The 23,556-nt window shown below is 30.2% G+C and overlaps 5 protein-coding genes across 10 annotated transcripts in view; 3 read left to right on the forward strand and 2 right to left on the reverse strand.

Moving 5' to 3' along the window:
* LOC108569580 (neo-calmodulin-like) overlaps window positions 1–11,269 on the forward strand; it is a 37,273-nt gene extending 26,004 nt beyond the window's left edge. Inside the window, exons 2-8 of one of the 6 annotated variants that reach the window (XM_017931178.1) lie at window positions 3,903–4,169; window positions 6,934–6,975; window positions 7,421–7,702; window positions 10,067–10,202; window positions 10,262–10,397; window positions 11,002–11,150; window positions 11,209–11,269. In XM_017931178.1, the coding sequence (XP_017786667.1) occupies window positions 4,080–4,169; window positions 6,934–6,975; window positions 7,421–7,702; window positions 10,067–10,202; window positions 10,262–10,397; window positions 11,002–11,150; window positions 11,209–11,240 (867 nt within the window). In that variant the 5' untranslated portion in view covers window positions 3,903–4,079 and the 3' untranslated portion in view covers window positions 11,241–11,269. Of the gene's footprint in view, window positions 1–3,890; window positions 4,170–6,933; window positions 6,976–7,420; window positions 7,703–9,658; window positions 9,968–10,066; window positions 10,203–10,261; window positions 10,398–11,001; window positions 11,151–11,208 lie in introns of those variants that run through there. The other 5 variants (XM_017931179.1, XM_017931181.1, XM_017931180.1 and 2 more) reach the window with 5 other exon arrangements.
* A 358-nt stretch (window positions 11,270–11,627) lies between these two features.
* Window positions 11,628–14,059, forward strand: LOC108569582 (serine protease snake-like; the record flags this gene model as incomplete). Its single annotated transcript, XM_017931184.1, has 7 exons — window positions 11,628–11,641; window positions 12,666–12,757; window positions 12,811–12,981; window positions 13,037–13,131; window positions 13,188–13,297; window positions 13,358–13,775; window positions 13,830–14,059. Coding segments are annotated over 7 exons (1,080 nt in total), but the record flags the coding sequence as incomplete, so codon positions are not given.
* Window positions 14,060–16,294: 2,235 nt separating this feature from the next.
* On the forward strand, window positions 16,295–17,664 carry LOC108569583 (venom serine protease Bi-VSP-like). Its single transcript, XM_017931185.1, has 6 exons — window positions 16,295–16,367; window positions 16,425–16,607; window positions 16,669–16,772; window positions 16,828–16,937; window positions 16,989–17,406; window positions 17,458–17,664. The coding sequence occupies exons 1-6, from the start codon at window positions 16,295–16,297 to the stop codon at window positions 17,623–17,625; spliced, it is 1,056 nt and encodes a 351-aa protein (XP_017786674.1). The 3' UTR covers window positions 17,626–17,664.
* A 2,639-nt stretch (window positions 17,665–20,303) lies between these two features.
* On the reverse strand, window positions 20,304–21,625 carry LOC108569546 (venom protease-like). Its single transcript, XM_017931134.1, has 6 exons — window positions 21,553–21,625; window positions 21,306–21,488; window positions 21,155–21,243; window positions 20,991–21,100; window positions 20,525–20,942; window positions 20,304–20,471 (listed from the first exon to the last, which is right to left on the reverse strand). The coding sequence occupies exons 1-6, from the start codon at window positions 21,623–21,625 to the stop codon at window positions 20,304–20,306; spliced, it is 1,041 nt and encodes a 346-aa protein (XP_017786623.1).
* A 425-nt stretch (window positions 21,626–22,050) lies between these two features.
* On the reverse strand, window positions 22,051–23,431 carry LOC108569560 (venom protease-like). The gene is made up of 5 exons (XM_017931148.1): window positions 23,080–23,431; window positions 22,940–23,028; window positions 22,782–22,891; window positions 22,315–22,732; window positions 22,051–22,264 (listed from the first exon to the last, which is right to left on the reverse strand). Exons 1-5 carry the CDS (start codon window positions 23,396–23,398, stop codon window positions 22,097–22,099), a joined length of 1,104 nt encoding a protein of 367 aa, XP_017786637.1. The 5' UTR covers window positions 23,399–23,431; the 3' UTR covers window positions 22,051–22,096.
* Window positions 23,432–23,556: the final 125 nt, after the last annotated feature.

Here is a 23,556-nt window from a genome sequence, read left to right on the forward strand (position 1 = left end):
TTGTCCAATTTAAATATTACTGTCTCATACATGTTGTTATTATGTCAATATTAAATGAAAATTTTTATACAATGTCAAAATTATATCAATGTCATATTATATTATATCAATATCAAATTAAACTTTATATAAAATGTCAAAATTATGTTAATGTCAAATTAAACTTTCTATACAATGTCAATATTATATCATTGTCAAATTAAACATTTCATGCAATGTCAACTTCAATTTGACATTAAAACTTCTTATACAATTTCAACATTAAATCAATTACAAATTAAACTTTGTATACAATATCCATGTCAAATTAAACTACAATATCAATATCAACATTATATTAATGTTAAATTTTTAAACAATGTTAATATTTTATCAATGTGAAATGAAACTTTTGTACAATGTCAGAAATATGTCAATGTGAAATTAAACTTTTTATACAATATCGACATTATGTCAATGTCAATATTATGTCAATATTAAATAAAACTTTTTATACAATGTCAAAATTATGTCAATGTGAAATGAAACTGTTTATACAATGTCATAATATATCAATGTCAAAAAATTGTTTAATTCATCATTAATTTATTTCTATTTTGCATATTTCACTGTCGATTATACAGTTCCTCAACTTGTCCAATTGTAAACAGTCTGCACTGTTCATCAATGTATCTCTGTTTTGCGTGTTTTATGGACGTTAAAATCATCGACTATAAAATATTAAGTTAAATTTACCAACTGAGTGCTGCTGAGGTGCTTCAGAACTTTGGGTCAGTTTAATTTTTAATAACGAATTTCCACGGGAAAACTTATTAATTAAGTTTACGTAGTTCAAACTTAATTAATAATCAAATATTATTTATTTAAATTAGCAACTAATTAATTAACTTGCTGTCCGCATTACAAAATTACTAAAAAAATATTTAATTTTCTCGTTACATCATCAAATTCAATTATCTACTTACCTAATTTTACTTTACACTGCGAATATTACATAATAATAGACATGAACTTTTATAGGTTGAAAACGATTTATGCTCTATTTGAGCTTCGAGGAAGGACCTATTTTACATTATTTCTACAAGGAAAATATTTTCAGATTTAAAAAAATTAGGATTTCTATTTAAATAACATTTAGGGTTTAATTTCAGATAACATATAATTCAATTAAGCCCTTTTGTGTGTTGGATCAGTTACACTAATCCCCGGAATAATACATTTTGACCCTACTCAAAGATACGCACCGTATTAATACTATTCGAATATGAGGATGAAGATGATAAAGTGTGGATTATCTTATCATATTATTTTTACTTATTTGTACAGTACAACAAATTACAAGTTAATGTTTTGTACGAAAAAATGTAATATTTTTATTTGCAATAATCTTATCTAATTGCGTTTGTTAGAATTGTTTTTTGTAACATGTAATTTGAGAATTTAAAAACGTTATATCAAAGGAAATTAACGGAATGAAAATGATGTTTTTTTTTGTTGAAATAACTGGAATTGCTATTATCGTAGTCCTTTGACAACCGTAACTATACAATAACCTGAACATAATTTCGTTTCGCTTCAACTTAGGATATAACGTATCGCCGAGTTTGCGATTATGTGATTAATCCTGTCCGAAGCCTGTCAATAACTTGCGAATTTAATCCAGCAATTTGTAAGGATTTAAATTTAGTTGTTTAACACTGAAACAACTTTGTTTATAAACGTTATTTTTATGTATAAAGAAAAATTTCGATACAATTAGAAAATTATTATTAAATAAATTGTTCAATTTAATTAAATTAACTTTTTTAATAAATATCTTAATATTTTTGTAATAAAAAATCTTTTTATAACATTAATAATTACTAAACTACAATTTATCATCTGAGATTATAACCACGAGGATTACGGTAAGATTTATCACATAAATCAATCATTTGGGTTTACAATATCGCCTGGTAAATAAATGAAGTGAAAAATGTTAACTCGGTGCGCATTCGTTATTCGATTTATTTTGTTAGCAAATCCTAAAATAATGATTCATCATCAATCACAATATTTAAAATAGATTTGTACATATCGGTATGCTTATTCCATTGCCCAGGAACTGAAGATTAGCCAAAAAAAAACCATTTGCATAAGGCTGGTCTGAAAAAGAAGCTCGATGTATGGGACAAAACGCTCAGAACTTTTTACCTCACCCAATATTTATATTTTATGATTTTTATGAAGAAACTATTTATAAAACCATGATATTTAGTTAAAACATGTATTTAATCAATTTTACGTTAGTTAGAGAATAATTAAATACTTAAACGTAAAAAATGTGAAAAGAAATTTTATATTGTAAAAAAGTATATATAAATCTTGTTGTTTTGTTTTTAAGTATACTTATTTTGATTACGACTTAACGTATAATCTTTTCAGAAATACTAATCTGGATTTAAATTATAATTTTATTTAATAATTATAAATGTATTTACAAATTCTCATCAGAAATTTTGCTGTTATTTTTTTTTCAATTATAATGAAATTGAAACAAATATTGATGTTAAAGTCGTAGAAATTGTCGTTGCATATTATCTATCATTCAATTCATAGAGTATTTTCAGCGCTGTGATGTAATTATTGGTTGAAACTACTAAGCAGTGTTTAATTGCTTCGATAAAACATGATTTTACCATTAAACGTGATTTACATTCCGTGTTCTTCGTATGCAGAATTAGTAACATACATTTCCAAAATGCTGAAAATATTTCACATATTGTCATTATATATTGCAACGGGGAATAAATATACAGTGGAACTTCGCTTAACGAGCAAAATAAATTGTAAGAAAAGTGACTCGCAAAATGGAACGCTATCGTATATTACATTAGTTTATATGGGGAAAATTGTTTCACTATACGAATAAAAATCCGGTAATTTTGGAAGGGATTATTCACGTTAAGCGAGGTTCCAATTATTATTTGATATTGATTCGATATATTTGACCACGACTTATTTCATAATATTTATGATGATATTAACTAAATGGTTGTTAATTATATTAACTTTATGATGATAATAAATTACACTACATTTTCGGGTATTTTCGTTATTGATCATTTTTGGTCATACCTTTTTTTTTACATATAAATAAATGTGAAGGTTAATAATATAAATACTTATTATTTAGCTTCATAAACTTTACATAATCTGTAGTTAAATGTGAAGTATTGTAAGATTCTGAAAATATATCGTGATTATGTTTATTAATGAAAAATTCAAATTTTACCATTCACAATTTTTTATATAAGAAATTATCAAATTTTATGTAAATAAAAAATAAAAATTTCACATGTAATCAAGTACTTTTTCTTTAAGTACTTTATGAAAAATAGCAATAATATATCAAAAAATGTATATAAATTACCAATAATTTATTTTTCTTTAAATTTTCGAATGTTTCTGTATGATTTATGAAAATCTAATTATAAATAAATGTTTAACAAATATTTATAATTAAATAATACTGAATTAATATATAAAATTCAAAATAAATGCATTAAATCCTCGACTTACGCGGTTAATTTGTTCCAAAAATTTTAGTGGAAGTCGAAAACCGCTTAATTTGAAAAATAATATAATATAAATCTGTGTACAAATTGCAGAAATATTAAATTGAGTATTCAACCTTTCCTGCATACACAAAATGTAGAAAATTGGCTTAACCGCGTATATAACATCGATATTTGATATTTGTTTTTATACATTTCCATTCATCATTTGTGTTTTTACACATTTTCATTCATCCCTTGTTTTTCACACACAGTCATAAAAATATACATAATCACCTGACAACAAATTTTCCATTTATCAAACCGATCATCCAGATTATTAGCGTTAACATTCAATGTCCGCAGATTGATAAATTACAACGTTTTCGAACGAAAATAAATTGAACGTTTCTGCAATATTACTAATTGTGATCGTGCACTGTGATCGGATCGTAAAAGTCGTCCGGCAAAGCAGCACAGAAGAAAGTGATAAGATTTTGTTAAAGTAATTGGTTCGTGATAAACGGAGAGTAATCTACAGGAATGGCTTTCGCTGCAGCTCGTATGATCCTCAAAGATAAGCGAAGAAAACCATCGAAAGAAGAATTTGTGCCGCCCAGACATCGCAGCAAGGTAAATCAATACGTAGGAAACAAAAAATACTAAGAAATTAAATACATTTATAAAATTTGTTTTTAAATAGATTTCATAATCAAAATATTATGTATTATTACGTATAATAATCACTCAAATAACGCGAACTTGATTTTACACGGTGTTTCGATTAACACGATGAAAAATTGCCACAATCCTATACTTCAATTGCACGGTTTCTTTAGTGTATACTTATTTATTTAACAAAATTATTTTATATTTATAATGGTAGTTTCGAATAAGACGGTTATGAATAAATACAAAAGTTCAACATTCTTTTTATTTCGATATTCACTTTTTTTTTTATATTTATTCAATTTCTAAATTAAAGAAAATCTGTTAATCTGATTTCATTATAATAATTGTTGTTTATTATATTTTGTAACCAAAATTTGTTAATAAATCAATTAAAATTTGATTGACACTAAAATAAACTTAACATTGATGGAAACATTCTCATCCGAATGTTTATTTTTTTTTGATATTGGATGAATATGCGAAAACTGAGTCATCGATCAAAGTATAAGAAGGAATGTCGATCAGTCTATTGAAAGTCTATGCGAACATCGGCATGAAATAACTCGAAGTTGGACATTAATCATTTCATTCATGACATGTCCGCGCAATGTTGAAATCATGCTCAACCATGTAAAACAGTCTATTATTTGTACCAAAATCCCGAACATATTATTACATCACGCGTCTAATTACTTTGATCGAGAATTTACCTGCATTCAAACGTGTTAACATTTCAAACCAGATTTAGTGCATTATTATACAGCAATACCTCGCTTAGTGAAACAACCAGGATTGTTTGAAACCGGATTAATCGAGGACAAAAACTATATTTTTTTAAATTTTATTTCAATTTTACTCAATTAAAATGTAGTTTCTATTGAAATTTTCAAATATCACTGTTTGAATCCGCACTATGCGAGGGTATTGCTGTATTTATTTCAATTTTCAAAATAAATAAGTTTTATTAACTCTAAAATGGAAATAAAAAAATAATATTTTCTAATTTATTTACATAATAAATATTGAATAAGCTTAGATTTCATATAAAAATTGTAATGTATTTATTAATAAATCATATAAAAAAAAATATATGCAACAATCAACATTCGCAATTGATTTACTACATGGAAATACATTTTATTAATCTGTCTATTTTCATATGATTTCAATATTTTTAAGTACAGGTACTTACGAACTCCCGACTTACGAACTAACGGACTTACAAATAAAATTCTAAAACCTCTAACTTGTAAAAAGTAACAATGTCAAGAAAGTTTTCAAGAACTTAAATTAGTTAACAAATTGAAAAGTTGAAGAATTGGATAAAGGTGAAACACGTCAGATTTAGGAAGTTGATATTGTTTGTAATTTGTTTTCTTGTTGTTGGATTGGATGTAAATGTATACGAGGTTACGACTATTAGAATTAGATTGTTTTCGTATAATTCCAATTAGTTTAAAGGATTTTTATTGGAGGATTATTAAATTTAATTGATTGGTTAATTTTAATAATTGATTTTATTATTAAAAAAAAGTAAAAATGTCAAGAAAGTTTTCGAACTTAAATTAGTTAACAAATTGAAAATTTGAAGAGTTGGATAAAGGTGAAACACGTCAAATTTATGAAGTTGATGTTATTTGCGTTTGTAATTTGTTTGTAATTCGTATAAATGTATACGAGTTTACAACTATTAGAATTAGACTGTTTTAATATAATTCCAATTAGTTTAAATGATTTTTATTGGAGGATTATTAAATTTAATTGATTGGTTAATTTTAATAATCGATTTTATAATTTAAAAAAACAGTAAAAATATTAAGATAGTTTTCGAACTTAAATTAGTTAACAAATTGAAAAGTTGAAGAGTTGGATAAAGGTGAAACACGTCAGATTTAGGAAGTTGATGTTATTTGCGTTTGTAATTTGTTTGTAATTCGTATAAATGTATACGAGTTTACAACTATTAGAATTAGACTGTTTTCATATAATTCCAATTAGTTTAAAGGATTTTTATTGGAGGCTTATTAAATTTAATTGATTGGTTAATTTTAATAATCGATTTTATAATTAAAAAAAAGTAAAAATATGAAGAAAGTTTTCGAACTTAAATTAGTTAACAAATTGAAAAGATGGATAAAGGTGAAACACGTCAGATTTAGGAAGTTGATGTTATTTGCGTTTGTAATTAGTTTTTTTGTTGTTGGTTCGGATGTAAATGTTTACGAGTTCAGACACATATCGAAGCACATCTTGTCGCGATTGACACGAACCTAATTAGCAGGCTTCGATCGTTACCGATATTTCCGCAAATTGTTGAACACATCATCATACCACACCTCCTACCCTTCCCCTAGCCGATGCAATTGTTTCCGGCTCGCCCCAAAAACAATGGGAGGAACAACTATCGATTCACGCTTGGAAACTTGGTTTGCTCGGAGAGAAGAGAGGCATTTCATAATTGCAAATTTTTACCTTATACTAAAATGAAGTTTCCACCACTTTCGGTCTTTCTCATTCGACGGACCACTCTCATTCCCACTTCGTGCAAAACGGAAATTGAGAATCGATCGAGCTTTATAAAAGGTTGTGAAAGATAGAAAGAAAGAAATAAAAGAAAGAAAGAGATTCTGGATACGACTGGACGCGAATGCAATGCATTAAAATCATAGTGCGCACAGTTAATTATTTTTGTTATGAACTTCTTTTCTGTGTGTTTCTTTTTCAGGCGCGCAGCGGCAGCGCAAGTAGCTATAGAAGTCTCAGTCAGGTAACTGTAATTAAAAGAGCAACAGAAAACAGTTAAGATAATTGCTGAAGACAAAAATCCGTGTCAATTATCTTATGCCCCCCTATGTTTATTAGTGAAACTGTTCAAGTCGAAACGACAGCTGTAGTTGTTGTTTGCTAGTTTTGAAGTTATTTCTTGCATGTTTTTTTATCTAATTACGAATTGCCTGAGTTGTTTTTAAGCAATTAGAACCATCTCACTTGTAAGAAAATATGAAGTAATATAAAAAAAAAATTCTTGAAAATTTGAAGTTGTCGCGACGGCCCTTTTTAATCCTCCACCACTGATAATTATTAATTATTTTATGAAACTGTTTTTGCAAATTTATAGTTCATACTGATCATGTTACGCTTGTATTACGTAGATTTGGTTTGGATTTTACGGTGTTTCAGGAATTTATTTAATACCTTTTTGAATTTTTCAGGCAAGAAACAAACCGGCCGATGGGAGTGTTGGACACGTCGGACAAAAGCAAGGTTCGGGTCCGAGGACTCCTACCCATGGATCTAAGGGTGGACAGCAGAAGGGCTCCGTTAAGCAGGGCCAGAAACCTGCGACTCAGCAGAAAGGGCAACTCATTAAGCAGGCGCCTGCAAAGGCTGCTTCTGCTGTGGTCACCACTCCGACCTCAACCACTGTCAAGAACACCAAGAACAAGAAGAAGGGAAAACATCATCAGCACGACCTCATCGTCACCATCAATCTGGTAATTATAAAAAAAACATCAATTTTTAATTTTCTTCTAAAAGGAAAACTCAACAGTATTAAATATAAGAATTACTTTAATGGAAATGGGAACACATTTTTCTTTATGCTTTTATATAAGAAAATGTCTAGAAGAACATTAAGGGTGTGAGGTTAGTGTTAGTGTACCACTGTAACTTGTGAAGTAAACGTTAGGTTGTCATGAAATTTTGACAGGAGTCGAAGATTGGTACTATGTATTTGTCGATAGAGTCGCCATCTATATGTCATCCTACAAACTTATTGAGTGAGGTGTTAAGTATCATTAACTCAATAGAAAACTAAGTGGTTGTGTACCAAATATAACCTGATAAAATACCCTTAGACCTGACATAAAACTGAGTGGTACAAATATAAACTAGTCTCGAAATAATACAACTTTATATAAGTTATGTATCACGTACTGATAATAATAGTTATTACTTTATATTACGAATAAGATAATTATGATAAATAAAATGTAATTGTTACAAATTGCAATATAACTTAAATGGAGACTCGGTTGATACCGCACATGTTATGGAATGTATTATTAAAGTTGTTGCACGTAAAGCTTGGCGTGAACATGTTCAGGGCTCAGTTCCAAGATGTAAGATTTGGGGCGAGTTCCAACGTTGCACAAGGTTCGATGATAGAAAGTAGAAAGTCCCGGAATGAACAGAAACCCCTATAGGTACATATATATTTGAGTTTAATAAAGGAACATCATAAATTACTAAAAAAAAAAACAACAACTACAAATAAACATTTCAAATGGGACAAAAGCGAAACGGAAAATTCCTGCTGCAATTGTTTACTGCACGGCGACTATGAGAACGGTTTTCCATATGAAAGCTGTCGTTTGCATCGTGTGGAAAAGCTCGCACCGGGCTTCGGAGATGAAAAGTAGATGACATGCTTCTTTAATATTGATTTCCCTGAAATCCCGTCGTGCCACTTGTATATGTTTCAACTCAGTTTTAGTGCCCAATAAAATTTAAGTTACATACGATATCGCCGTTACGTAAGATATCGTCTTTGGAAACCAGTAAGAAAGTAGTTTGTCGACACGACCTTTTTTTAATATATTTTTATATAAAGTGCAGTCTTCTTAAATTATTCCAATGTTCGACCTTGTCCACAGTTCGATTTTTAAATTTGTTCATATTTTGAGTTAAATTTTACTTATAAGATATAATAGTAAATTTAATTATACATTTTTTTCAGAGCCTATATTTTTCTTTCAGAGCCTGAAAATTAACTGAAAATAAAAATTTACAACCAATAGCTCGCATAGTCCGAATAGCTGTACTAATTGAGTAAATTAAAACAAATTCAAACCGGACTATAGTGAATCCGGACTATGTGAGGTTCTACATTTTTATTAAAGAAGAAAACTGTCTAATGTTATTTGTTTTTTCATTAAATATGGGCAGAGAAGAAACTCCAAACAAAACAAATCTATTTTCGAATATTTTGTTTGAGTTTCAAGTTATTTTTTTGTGCAAGTTTCGAGAATTTTTTAGTTTTGATTCATTAATTTGCAGAATTAATTAATTATCATTTCATAACTTAAAAATATAAATTTATGAAGTTAATTGTATTTAATAAATATGAAATTTGAACTTATGATGTAATAAATTGAAGGTCGTAATGCAGCTCAGATGTAACTATTTATGAATCTTCTGTTTTATTTGTATGTTAATTGATAAACTGTATGGTAAAGACATAATAAATTATTGGTTGTAATGCAGTTCAGGTGTCGGTTAATGCGAAGCGTGCCAAATGCACGCTATAACTAAAACTATTTAAAAATATTTTCCCCCCGCGTTGAGTTTCACGCTTAATTGGTAAATGGCACATTTTTATTATCTATAAATAAGCATCTGTAGAGCAGCAAAGCTTAAAAATACCGACAAATATAAAACAAGATAGAAAATGCATTAAAATTGTGTGATTAGGAGGTGGACAAATACACCGACAAATGTAAATGCCTTCGGGTCGAGTGCGTCTGAAAATAAAATTAGTTTTGCCCCGAAATTCTCTCGGATTAGTGTTGCCGTTTTCTTGTTCCTGTTGAGACGGTTCTATTTTTCGCGCTCGAGGCCCGCACGCCGCCGACCCAACAAAAACCTCATCATCATCACCACCACAAACACAACTATCTCCAAACAGAATGGGCACATACGGCAAGGAATACACGAGACTCCTCAGACTTACAAGTAATATAGATGTTATACAGACCTCAGTATGTTCACAGTTTCATCAACCAGATAATTTGCGTGGACTGTATCCCGAAAGCGGCCTACATATGCTATATTCCTGTTACCTCTTCTGTTTTCGGTAGAACGAGTATGGGTTGTCGGAGGATCAGGTGGCTGAGTTCAAGGAGGCTTTCATGCTCTTCGATAAAGACGAGGATGGGAACATCACGATGGCTGAGCTCGGAGTTGTCATGAGATCATTAGGGCAACGTCCGACTGGTACTAATTCAATTACGGATATAATTGAGTACCTTTTATTACATCCTTTTTTATTGAAGAAACCGAATTGCGAGACATGGTCAACGAAGTTGACCAGGATGGGAATGGAACCATCGAGTTCAACGAGTTCCTTCAGATGATGTCCAGGAAGATGAAAGATTCAGATGGAGAGGACGAATTGCGTGAGGCTTTCAGGTATACATTTCATACAAAATCTATTTACTAAACCATAAACATCATAACTTAATCGAATGTTTTGTCGCACGAAAAAAGCAATCTATTAATACATATAAACTCACGAGAGACATCTAAAAAAACAATTTCGTTAGAGTAAATAATAAATTGTCTAAAAATATATATTTCACAAAAATTCATCGGTTTAAGTTTTAAATTCACTATAGTCCGACTTGAAAATTTCAAAACAAACAATTTTTTATTGGAGACAAATAAAAATATATTCCAAAAGAAATATTAGTAATCTGGCGATTACTCGCACTATGCGAGGTATTGCTGAAATATACTATAAGGATTATAAAGTTATTAGTGTATATTACTTAATTTAGAAGATTCAAATAGTTCACACATAACGTAACATTTGATGGAGATTTTATGTGATGTACTTTATATTCAACAGCACGAATCTTTTGCAGCCGAAGGTCAACTTGGGTAAAGTATAAATCCCGAGGCCTTTTGCATCATGCAATAAAAATTGTCAAAGTTATTGAAAAAGAAACAACTTATAAATTGGCAGCTGAAATAGAGCTGAAAGTCTAAATGAATTGCGTTTTTGCATGCGCAGGGTATTCGACAAGAACAACGACGGATTGATCTCTTCGAACGAGCTTAGGCATGTCATGACTAGTCTTGGGGAACGGCTTTCCGAGGAGGAAGTGGATGACATGATCAAGGAAGCAGATTTGGATGGAGACGGTCAGGTCAACTACGACGGTGAAATAATTACATAATTGCTCAATAAAATGCACGCCAAATAACATTTTACTTGCAGAATTCGTCACCATTTTAACTTCAAAGCATTAGGCCCAAAGGTACAACAACAAAGAAAAAAAGGAAATTCAGAGCTTATGATGTATAAATAAATAAATAGTGTGCTGTTCGATGATTAGGTAATACAAAATACATGTCTAAACTTTGATGAAATAATAATAATATTCCGCACAAAAAAAATAATTGCTTCGATAAATACTAACCTCTATATTAGTGACTGTAATTAAGTGTCTGAAACTAATGGAATTTAACGCAATCTTTAATTTTTTTCTTCTCTAACTCCTTATATAATTATTTATAATGTAATTTGAATAGACTTGAGATTTTTAAATCAAAATTTACTATGCGACCAAATAAATTTTCAAAAGGAAACGAATTTTCTGTATTCAAAATAAACATTTTAATCTAATATTTACGTTAAATTTAACAATTTCATTTCGTTTTTCGACAATAAGCAAATAAAAAACATATACGTAAAAGATACAAGAATTGAGATTTGTTATTTGATTGATGCGTGTCTTCCTTTGGACTTGATTTTCATTAGACAAACAATCAAAAAAAAAAACATATTAACTTTTATGGATTTACTAAGAAAACATGTGTTTATTTATTTTTGCATAGCTTAGCCGATTGTTCTGCAAACTTAGACTAAGTGTACTATATTCTTCGGTGTGCAAATGAAATAGATTAATCGTATTAATCCACTTTGAATCTAAACAGAATGTTAAACGTGTTATTTTCTTAATCTTCTTCTATCGTCACGTTCGTTTGAAAGTTTACAAATAAAAAAGGAATACGTTTATATCCAATATTTGGGATAGACAGTTTTCACTAGATTGTTGACATTTGTTAAACGTTTGTTGTTGTTTACCCACAGACAACTTTATTAATTAGTTTATAATATAATTTAAGCATCCGTTTTTATTTTTAAATATATTGAATATTTACAAATGTTTGAAAAGAAATATATTATTGTATAACGAAAATGATTTCCACTTAATTAATCCTTAAAATTCCTCTCATTAAATACAATTTAATCTATTATATGATTATAATGAATTGTTATCAGTGTTTAAAGCTTGAAAGGCCCCAGTCGAAATTCAATTGCAGGGTTAATTCAATCTTTCTTTACTGAAATACGAGAGTTTGCGGATATTAAGGGTGGTTCCGTTTGCGGGGTGAAGGTGCTGACTTCTAAAAAAAATATTTGTGAAGCGGGGCATCATTCCCAAAAAAAGTACAAGTGTACTTTTTAAGATTTGAAGTCCCAGGATCTCAGCTCCTACGCTTGTGTGGAGTTCCATTGACGGTTATTCATACAATAAAACGCATGTGCAGCTGGATTTTCCTTATTGGATGATAAGGTCATCCGCTTTCTTAATTCAGGTAAAATAAAAATGTATTTTAAACGAAACAGGTAAAAGTAAGTTTTACTTCAATTCATGACCAGTTCTCTACGATGGCTTGTTCATTAATGTTGAATCTAGTTAAAATAATCTGCACGTTATTTATATTCAATGTGTTAGCTTTAAAGAAACAGCAAAAATCAGGTAAATTTAAAATAAATTTTAATTGTACGAATGTTGAATTGTTTAAATTTTAGGTGATTTTTGCATTATGGAGACGGGAAAACCTGGACGTTGCATAGGAATCAAGGATTGTCCTGAAGCCCTCGAACTGTTGAAGGAAGGAATTGCAAGAAAAGTCTGCAGCTATGATAATGGTTATCCAGTCGTGTGCTGCGGGAAAACGCCGGGAGTAAAAAGTCTAACATGTAAGTAAATAATTTTATAGTTGTTATTGTTCAAATTAAAAAGAATTTATTTCAGATTGCAATAATACACAAACGCCAATACCAAAGTTCGAAAGGTTCCCTATAATCGGTGGTGGAATTCCATCTCTTGCCAAAGAATTCCCTCACATGGTTTGTAAACGTTTCTAGTTTAAATGATCAAATTAAATATATATTATAATTTTTAGGCGGCATTAGGCTTTGATAACAATGGAAAAATTATTTGGGGATGCGGAGGTAGTCTAATCAGTACGAGATTTGTATTGACAGCATCTCACTGTTTATTCTCACCCGAATTGTAAGTACTAAAAAAAAAAGAATAAATTAAATATTTTTTCTTAACAAAAATCTCTTTCAGCGGTCACGTCAAATATGTACGACTTGGTGACTTGAACTTGACGAGCAACGATGACCAAGCGTTGCCACAAGATTTCACAGTTTTAAGAACGCACAAGCATCCGATGTATAAGCATCCATCTAAATACCACGACATAGCTTTGCTCGAATTGGATGGTGAAGCGAATATGACTGATTACGTAAAACCTGCATGTCTGAAAGTTGATAACTTATCGACGTCCGATGACTACATAGCAACTGGTTGGGGTTCAACATCTTTTTATGGAGATACTTCGGATCACCTTCAAAAAGTTAATTTGCAGGAGATCAAAAATGGAGAGTGTAATGAATATTACCCAATGAATGACAGGATCCTTAAGAAAGGTATTCAAGAGACCTATCAGATTTGTGCAGGAAATCCTGGGAAAGATACTTGCAAGGTAATGTATACTACAATATATACATTTTAATATATTAATTAATTTATTTTTTAGGGAGATTCTGGTGGTCCTTTGCAGACATATAATGACGAGTATCGAAATGCTTATGATATCGTTGGAATAACATCGTTTGGAAAAGCTTGTCTCTTGACGTTAAGTCCAGGCGTTTACACAAGAGTAGCAGGTTACATCGAATGGATCGAGGAAATCGTATGGCCACAGCTAGAGATTTAAGATAAAAACAATAATTGGTATATGATACCAGAGATAACAAAATATCTTCTCATATTTGATTAATAACTTTTACTTTTTGTATAAATGTATTCAACATTTTCTTTTTTGCAAAAATTATAATAAAATTAATAACAGCAAAATTATTCGTTTCTTCAATTTTTATGATTAACACTAAATAAATATGAACAAAATTATTGAAAGTAATTAAAAATAAGTGAAAGTGCAGAATTATAAAATAATTTATTATTTTAAAGCAATGTCTTTAATAAAAACTCGATATTCAAACAAACAAGTTTAATGAGCTTAGATTTATTTCCATCATAATCACTACATATATATGCAATAACAAATGATGCGGTTTTTTAATTTACAAAGATGGTTTAAATCAACGTCTTCATGATGCTTCGCACGCGAAACTTGTTTGTCGTCTTATTATTCATAAACAATTTAATAAATTTACATAATGCAGAAGGTATAGAAAATATTGATTTAATTAATTATTATACTAATAATTATTTACATTCTAAGAGATGTTTGCACTTTGGATGATGGTTCCAAAGGAAATTGCATAGGTATAAAGAATTGCCCAAAGGCTATAGCACTGTTGAAGGAAGGACAAGCTCAGAAGGTGATAATTACCCGATTGTTTTTTGCGATGGAATAACCCAGCAAATACTAAGAGACAAGAGTCTAAAATGTATGTAATTAACGTCCAAATTGGTTAAAACGTCTCCATTTTAGATTGTAGGTTATCGCAAATTCCGAAACAAATATATCTTGTAATTGGCGGTGAGAAACGTGAGAAGAGTAGAGAATTTCTTCATCTGGTATATATGCATTGATCGATTTATAACAACAAAATCAATCGATTTAAGATGCTTTTGGATATAATAACAACGGAAGCATAATTTGGGGATGCGGAAGAATTCTGGTAAGTATAAAGTTCGTGTTGACTGTTGCCCATTGTTTGCGTCCTAAGTTAAAAAATAATTGAAAAATAATTAACAATTTTTAGGGGTAACATCAAACATGTGCGATTAGGAGATATGGACTTGAACAGCAATATAGATGATGCCTGATCGCAAGATTTCCTCGTTTTGAAGACGTACACACATCCGGATTATAAGCATCCTTTGAAATATCATGACATAGCTTTAGTGGTATTAAGTGGCGAAGCTCAGATTACCGCTCATGTAAGGCCTGCGTGTCTTAATATTCAATCTACACCGGATTGTAGCAGATACACTGCAATCGGCTGGGGTTTGCTATCATTTCACGGTGAACCTGCAGATTTTCTGCAGAAGGTGAATGTCGATGAGCATTCAGGAATCTTATCAGATATGCGCTGAAAATTCAGGAAAAAACACCTGCAAAGTACTACAACTTCCTTTTTTGGTATATGAAAATTATATGGTTTTAGGGTGATTCTGGTGGATCGTTACTGCAGAATACTTAGAACTATGAAACAGCTTAAGATATTCATGGAGTTACGTCATTTTGAAAAGTCCAGGTGTTTACACTAGAGTTTCCAATTACATTCAACGGCTTGAGTCAATAATTTGAACTTATGATGTAATTGAAACAAAAGAAATCTAACATATTTTTTTATAGATTAAGTTGATTTTTATAACCAATTTTGATTCAACGTGACAGTAAATGTCATTTATTATTCAATTAATTTGTCTAAATAAAATTATTTTAATTAAATTAATTTCACTTATTATTTCTTTAAATGTTTAAATAATATATTTCAGTGAGGGATCAAAAACTAATAATTTTTTATTTTTTTTGTACACAATGTAATTAAATTATTATATTTTGAACTTGGATGAAACAGACACATTTTTTTTATTTCAATAAATTTGATTGAAATACAATGAAATCACCATAATTGTAGCAATAGTTTCAAATATTTTTATAAAAACTTGAACTGTGATAAAATGTCCTTGAAGATATTTCGAACCAAGGATTTCAGACAATTACATTTGTGGATTAGTCAATGTCAACTAGTTATCAATACTTATAAGTAATTGTTTTTCCATGGAGATTTTATTTGAAACTTTTGATTGAATAAAAAGTAATGAAGATTTTAATTTCAGTCAAAACAAACTTTAATTTAGTCTTTGGCAATTATTAAATAAAATTACAGTATCAAAAAATATTAATTATATCCTTGTCTTATTTTATACATCCAATAACAACTTATATTATTAAGTAATTATCAAAAACTCGTTTGAAGACGAATTTCGTAAATTTAGTTATCCGCAATGCTTCGCACTCAAAACATGTCTGCTGTGTACTATTTTATAGTAATTTTAGTGAACAATTTAATACATTTGCAGAATGCGAAAGATATTGGTAATTTTTATAATTGCTTGATTATTTTTAAATTAAAGTAAAATAATCAATTTTTAGGAGACTCTTGTACTTTGGAGGATGGCAGCAATGGATACTGCACGGGGATAAAGAATTGTCCAGAGGCTCTTGAATTGCTGAAAAATGGAAGTACTCAGAAAGTCTGCAAATATGTGAATGGTTTTCCCATCGTTTGTTGCAGCGAAACGTCCGGTCAATTCCCAGGAGCCAAGAGTCTTAAATGTACGTTTATTTATAAAATGACTATAAGATTGCAAAATATAAATTTGTTTATTTATATCAGATTGTAAAGAAGTGCAGACACCGTTAGATGAGCATGTCAGACTAAGATTCGTTAGACTCATTGGAGGAGGAAAACCTTCAAAACCTAGAGAAATTCCTCATATGGTATAAAATATAGATCTTCTAGATCGGATTAGTTTAAATCTGATGAACTTTTCAGGCTGCATTGGGATTTTATAGTAACGGAGAGATAATCTGGGGTTGCGGTGGAAGTTTGATCAGCACAAAGTTTGTTTTAACCGCGGCCCATTGTTTGAAATCCCAAGAATTGTAAGTTTAAATTAAAACTAATTTCACTTACTTTACATTTGTTTCTTGTAGCGGAGATGTAAAACACGTGCGTCTAGGAGATTTAAATCTGAAGAGTAATTTAGATGATGCCTCTCCGCAGGATTTTCTGGTGTCAAAGATACACAAACATCCGGATTATAAGATTCCATCAAAATACAACGATATAGCTTTGATTGAATTGTATGGTGAAGCTAAGATTAGCGCTTACGTGAAGCCTGCTTGCTTGAATATACGTAAAAACCCTAGAATAAAATATTACGAAACGAGCGGTTGGGGTTCGGTGTCTTTCCACGGTGAAGCTTCGGATCATCTAATGAAAGTATATCTGTATGAAGTAGATAATATCGAATGCAATACATATTTTGACTCAAATGAACGTTTGTACCTTTATGGCATTCAAGAATCGCTTCAGGTGTGCGCTGGAAGTCCCGGAAAAGACACTTGCAAAGTATATTATCTCTTTATTCAATATAACTTTATTTACAATATATATTTTTAGGGTGATTCTGGTGGTCCATTACAGCAGGTAAATTACAACTATAATAACGCTTACGACATACATGGAGTTACGTCTTTTGGAAAAGCTTGTCTTCTTACTGAAAGTCCAGGTGTTTACACTAGAGTTTCCAATTACATCGAATGGATTGAGTCAATCGTATGGCCATGATCAACCATTCTGATATTCTTAAGCATATATTTGATTACATCGACGAACAAAATAAATAAAAAAGCAATGTTTTTCTTTCATATTGAAATTGAAAATCTGAATTTTGCTATGTATTTTGTTGCAATAAAGAAGCGATTTTTCATTTATACATTTGTTTCTGATATGTTTAATGAACAATTAAAATAAAGAAAATTATAATGTAACCAAGTTTTTAAATGATTCAAAAAACATAGTATTACAGGTTGTAAACAAAGTAATTATAATTATTATAAACAATTTATCGTTAATAAACATAAGGTAAATAATCAACTTGTAAACAATCATTTGTACAATTGTTATTATTTTAGGTGGAGTTGATAGCAACATGCCTTTAATGTATAGTTGATGACCTTAAGTTCTCCAGAAAGTGGAAAGCATTCCTTACTAGCAGTTTTCATTTGCAGAATGTTACCAAAAATATTACTTCATGGAAAAAACAAAAATGTTAATTTTCATCAAATCCCCAGAAAGAGACTAAAAGTATTTTATATAACTATCAATCTATATTTTCACTTATTTTAATCTTTGTATATTGTAGATCAACATTCATGTTCAACATTCTTCTAAAAACAAGTGCTTACGAAAATACAGGCCATTTTCGAAAAAGATGTTTTCCAAACTATCTAATACCAAAGTTTGATAATTAATTGTCACGAAGCTATGGTAGCCACAACCCTGTATTTACACTCATTTTAATCTCTGTATATTTAAGATTAACATTAATGTCCAAAATTAATCTGAAACTTGGTGTATACGAAAATACAGGCTATTATCGAAGACGTTATTTTCCAAACTCATTTGTGAAATACCTACGTTTGTTAATCAATTATGAAGACACCATTGCAGCTACAAACTAATATTTATGCTTATTTTAATCTGTGTATATTCAAGATCAACATACATATATAAGATTCTTCTGAGAGCTCATGCTTACGAAAATACAGACCATTATCTAAGACGTTGTTTTTCTTATTGTTTATCATAGTGAATATGTATGATCGGTTGCCTGTACTTTAGGCGTAAAATAAATATTCCATTTTTTGTGACAGCTGGCACCATCTGTTAGCGATATCTCAAAGGTTGTAGTTCAGGCATTTTGGCGCTGCATAAAATCCACTTCTTTAAAAACGTTCTAATCTAAATAAACCAAGATGTCAACATAGGTCTTGAACAAATGTAACATTAGTACTTTAGTTCAGTAATTTAAATGCTAATTAGTTTTCAAGTTATAAGCATTTTAATTATGACAAGCAGCGACATCTGTCGGAATTTGCAGGAAATAATCTGCAACAGGAATACGTATGTGTGGTTGCAGACTGTTTCTTGAATATGCTTAATAACTTATTAATTGTTCAAACATAATTAATTTTATAGGAAATGAATGCGAAAGAATCATTTTTTAGAACAGTAAATTAAAAATTTCAATTCTATATGAATATAACCATTTATTTAACTATTTTTTTTCTCAATTTTCTGCAATACCTTTAAATTAATCGATTACCTCTCATGAAAATTAAACCATCAAATACGCAAAGTTAATTTAAGTTTGATTTAATAGTTATTTTTAGTTGCGTTAGAAGAAGTTCTTTATTTTGATTATTTGTGCTGAAAAAGGAAGTTTTGGTTTATTGGGAGAAGCTGGTTACCTTAATTATTTGGGCGGAAGAAGAAATCCGAAGAATAAGTTTGTTTAAAAACCAAATGTGTTTGAATGTACAGACAGAGGCTGGCTTATTGGCGCGTAATGCGGAAGTCAAATGAAGAAGGACGAAGGAAGTAGTAGAAGAAGAAGAAAATACGCAAATTAAAGAGAAAACTACAATCTTTTCAATAAGCTAACTGCCGGCATTGTGCTTTGGTCAGTACATCTGCTGTAAGTTATCAAAATTAAGCATTTTAATTTCATTCTCATTCTAATTTGGCCAGATAATTACATCTTCGACTACACAATTTAAAACGGAATACCTCACTTTTCCAACGAAACTATTCGCATCTTCGTGCTATCGTTGAGTCGCCTACTACGAGCTGTAAAAATTGGAAAAAATCGCTGTTTCATTGAGATTTTCGTTCAGTTGAGTTTTTTCTCAATTTCACGATAATTACGTAACTTTTGTTACATTTCATGATTGCTTAAGATACATAACTCTTTATGAAACAAAATCTCCGAAATGTTTGTGACGTAACCGAGAATAGACGTTTTCCTTTTTTTTTTTAAATTTTCGTGAATTTCATCGATCATCACAACATTTTAAGCTTTGAACATCAGCTGTATTTTTATTATTTTAATATATTTTTTATATAACTTTTGTTTTTCAATTGATTTTTTTTTTGATATATTTAATGAACAATTAAAATAAAGAAAAGTATAATGGAGCCAAGTTTTTAAATCATTCAAAAAACATAGTATTACAGCTTGTAAACAAAGCAATTACTATTACAAAAGAATCATAAATAATTTATAATTTTAGTTTTTAATATGTTGTCCTTGAATAAAATCTCAAGAAAAGATCAAGAAATATTAGTTTATTTTTAAATTTTGAAATAACATTTTGTAGTTTATTATTAAAACATAATAAATTAACAAATAAGTCACTAAAAATTTGTTTGTCTCAAGTTAAGTTAATTTTATGTTTCTTTAATTATGGCCAAACTATGGATTCTATCCAATCAATGTAATAAGAGACTCTTGTATAAACCGCTGGACTACTTGTTAAAAGACAGGCTTTTCCAAACGAAGTCACTCCATGTATATCGAAAGCTTTTATATATTTCTTATTGTACTGTTGCAATGGACCTCCGGAATCGCCCTTAAAATGCTTATAGTAAGTATTGGTACTAAGTGCTATTAAAATTTAGTTACTTTGCAAGTATCTTTTCCTGGATCACCTGCACATATCTGCATTGATGGAGATATGCCTTTATTATAAAGACGTTTGTTGATTTTGTAATGGTTATTGCATTGGGAATTGTTCATTTCTCTGAGTTGAATCTTCTGCAGATGATCAGCAGGGGCACCATGAAAGGACAACTCACCCCATCCAGTTGCAAGAAACTTATCTTCATTCGCGTCCTCGCGAATATTCAGACAAGCGGCCTTTACGTAACTCGTCTTTTTTGCTTCTCTATCCAATTCAATTAAACCTATATCATGATATTTCGAAGGACGAACATAATTGGGATGCTTGTAAGTTCTTGCAACAAAAAACGATTGAGGAGAAGCATCATCAGTGTTACTCTTCAGATTTAAATCTCCTAATCTCACATGTTTAACCGGACCACTAAAATTGCAAATTTATTACTAAATCAATGAAAAGAAGACAACTCACAATTCAATATTTTGCAAACAATGACCCGCTGTCAGAACGAACTTCAAACTGATCAAACTTCCACCGCATCCCCAAATGATATCTTCATTGTTTGAATACCCCAAAGCTGCCTGAAATCAACAACAACAAAATATAAACATCTCAATTATTCTGAAATATAAAACCATATGAGGAAATTCTTTAGCCAAAGAAGGTTTTCCACCACCGACGGTTAAAAGTCCTGACCGTTTTCGCACATTTATCTCATCGCAATCTGAAAAATGAAAAAAATAAACATTAAAAGTGAGTAAGAATTTCTACAATTAATAAACAAACATTTAAGACTTTTAACTCCTGGTATTTTCACATCTTTATCGTTGCAACAAACTATTGGATAATCCTGATCGTAATTGCAAACCTTCAGAGCTACACTAACGTTCAACAATTTAATAGCCTCTTTGCACTCCTTGATTCCCACACAGAATCCTGTCGAACCATCATCAAAATCGCATAAATCACCTAACAAAAAAAATCACACATAATTAATAATTAATGAAAAACATCAAATTCACGCACTAATTACCGAGATACACAGTACCGTGTGAAATTACTAAATTGATTGTAATAATTACAGTCAATGAATTCACGTTAAACATGTTCAATCTTCAATCCGTTCTGGTAGACTAGCAAGTTTTGCGGAATTCTCTTCTTTTATATACACTTTTTTATTTAATTTTTAGTTATATGGTTATTATGGTACACGTATTCTTCATTCAGTTTGTAAACTAAAAAAAAATCCAAAACTATTTCTTATTAACAAAAATTAATAAATTTATCATTACATATAAATATACTTATTGCATATTAGAAAACAGTTAAAAAAAAACTAGAAATATATTTAGATGTTTTCCTTTACATTTTATATGTTATTTTTGAAATGTTAAAACCTGTACATTTGACAATCACTTTATTGTTGAATTTTAATTATTTACATATTTTATTATATAATTAACAATTCAAGTATATAATGCAAATTGATATATGAACAAAAGTTGTGATAATTAAGTACACAATATACATTTTTTTTTGTATTTTTGTGTTTTTATTTGAGAATAATTATGTAAACTTCATGGCCAAACAATTGATTCAATCCAATCAATATAATAGGAGACTCTGGTGTAAACACCTGGGCTGTTAGTTAGGAGACACGCTTTTCCAAAGGAAGTAACTCCATGGATATCGTAAGCTTTCAGGTAATTCCTATTGCGTATTTGCAAAGGTCCTCCGGAATCTCCCTGAAATATGTTACATCATTCACTTTGACACCAGAAGAAGTAGATGTTACCTTGCAAGTATCTTTTCCAGGTTCTCCTGCGCAAATTTGCGTTGATTCCACAATGCCCGAGTTATATAAACGCTGGTGTACTTCATAGAAGCTATTGCACGCTGAATTATTGACTTCTCTTACGTGCACTTTCTGAAGAATATTTGCTGGCGTTCCATGGAACGATAGCAAACCCCAACCTATAGTAATGTATACATTATCTTTTGGTATATCGATTACATTAAGACACGCGATCTTTACGTAATCCGTGACTTTAGCATCACGATCTAATTCTACTAAAGCTATGTCGTGGTATTTCGAAGGTCTCTTGTATTGCGGATGCTTGTATGTCTTTGTAACAAAGAAATCTTGTACCTCAGCATCATCTTCATCGCTTTTTAAGTTTAAATCCCCCAATCTCACATGCTTAACAGGTCCGCTGTAAGAGAGTTTTCAAATCTATTCTTAATAAGGTGACTGCAACTTACTATTCCAGATTGTCGAGACAATGAGCAGCAGTCAGCACAAACTTTAAGCTGATTAAACTTCCGCCGCATCCCCAGATAATCTCATTATTATTGTCAAAGCCTAAAGCGGCCTGAGAAAAAAAATTACATTATTAAGCGCTTCAGAAGTTCACACTCACCATGTGTGGAAACTCTTTCGGACGACAATCTTTGCCACCTCCGACATATTTCGTTTGGGGTAGTTTCATTATTTGATACTCTTGACAATCTAAAGCAAATATCTTTATAACTAATTGACTTAAGTGACAGAATTACTTACATTTTAAACTTTTGACTCCTCGCGTTGCTACAATCTTGGTATCATTACAACAAACCACAGGATACTCGTTTATATAGCTACACACGTTCAAAGTTTTCTTAACATTTAAAAGTTTAATAGCTTCCTGACAATCCTTAATTCCCACGCAAAATCCTTTTGTGCCGTTTCCAAAATTGCACTCATCTCCAACTGATTTACTATACACTAATTGCAGCAAAGTACAAAAAACTGTAATTACAGTTTGCGCGTTGTTTCTTCTTCGAGACATTGGATGAAAATACACTTCTAATATCATCAGAATTCTCTTTATATACAACATTCTAATAAATTATTATTATTATTCAATTATAGTTATGTTATGGCAGCTAAATTTAGAAATTCGTAATTTAATTATTGATGCGTCCAATGATAATTATGCCAATTATCTAAATATCAACAAAACGATTATGCAATTTTTTGCTAAGTAATATGCTTTTG

The sequence above is a fragment of the Nicrophorus vespilloides genome, unplaced genomic scaffold, assembly GCF_001412225.1.
Source record: "Nicrophorus vespilloides isolate i.1.1-1 unplaced genomic scaffold, Nicve_v1.0, whole genome shotgun sequence".
NCBI lineage: Eukaryota > Metazoa > Arthropoda > Insecta > Coleoptera > Silphidae > Nicrophorus > Nicrophorus vespilloides.

Bases quoted from the DNA above. Each gene is read 5' to 3' on its own strand.
- LOC108569583 (XM_017931185.1), top strand. From the start codon at position 16,295: ATGTCTGCTGTGTACTATTTTATAGTAATTTTAGTGAACAATTTAATA. The intron at 16,773-16,827 runs GTATAAAATATA...TGAACTTTTCAG, and splicing joins CTAGAGAAATTCCTCATATG to GCTGCATTGGGATTTTATAG. The intron at 17,407-17,457 runs GTATATTATCTC...ATATATTTTTAG, and splicing joins CCGGAAAAGACACTTGCAAA to GGTGATTCTGGTGGTCCATT.
- LOC108569560 (XM_017931148.1), bottom strand. From the start codon at position 23,398: ATGTTGTATATAAAGAGAATTCTGATGATATTAGAAGTGTATTTTCAT. The intron at 23,029-23,079 runs GTAAGTAATTCT...TATTTGCTTTAG, and splicing joins AGGAGTCAAAAGTTTAAAAT to ATTGTCAAGAGTATCAAATA. The intron at 22,892-22,939 runs GTGAGTGTGAAC...TTTTTTTCTCAG, and splicing joins CGAAAGAGTTTCCACACATG to GCCGCTTTAGGCTTTGACAA.
- LOC108569546 (XM_017931134.1), bottom strand. From the start codon at position 21,625: ATGTTTAACGTGAATTCATTGACTGTAATTATTACAATCAATTTAGTA. The intron at 21,101-21,154 runs GTTTTATATTTC...TGTTGATTTCAG, and splicing joins CTAAAGAATTTCCTCATATG to GCAGCTTTGGGGTATTCAAA. The intron at 20,943-20,990 runs GTGAGTTGTCTT...TTGCAATTTTAG, and splicing joins TGTTTGCAAAATATTGAATT to TGGTCCGGTTAAACATGTGA.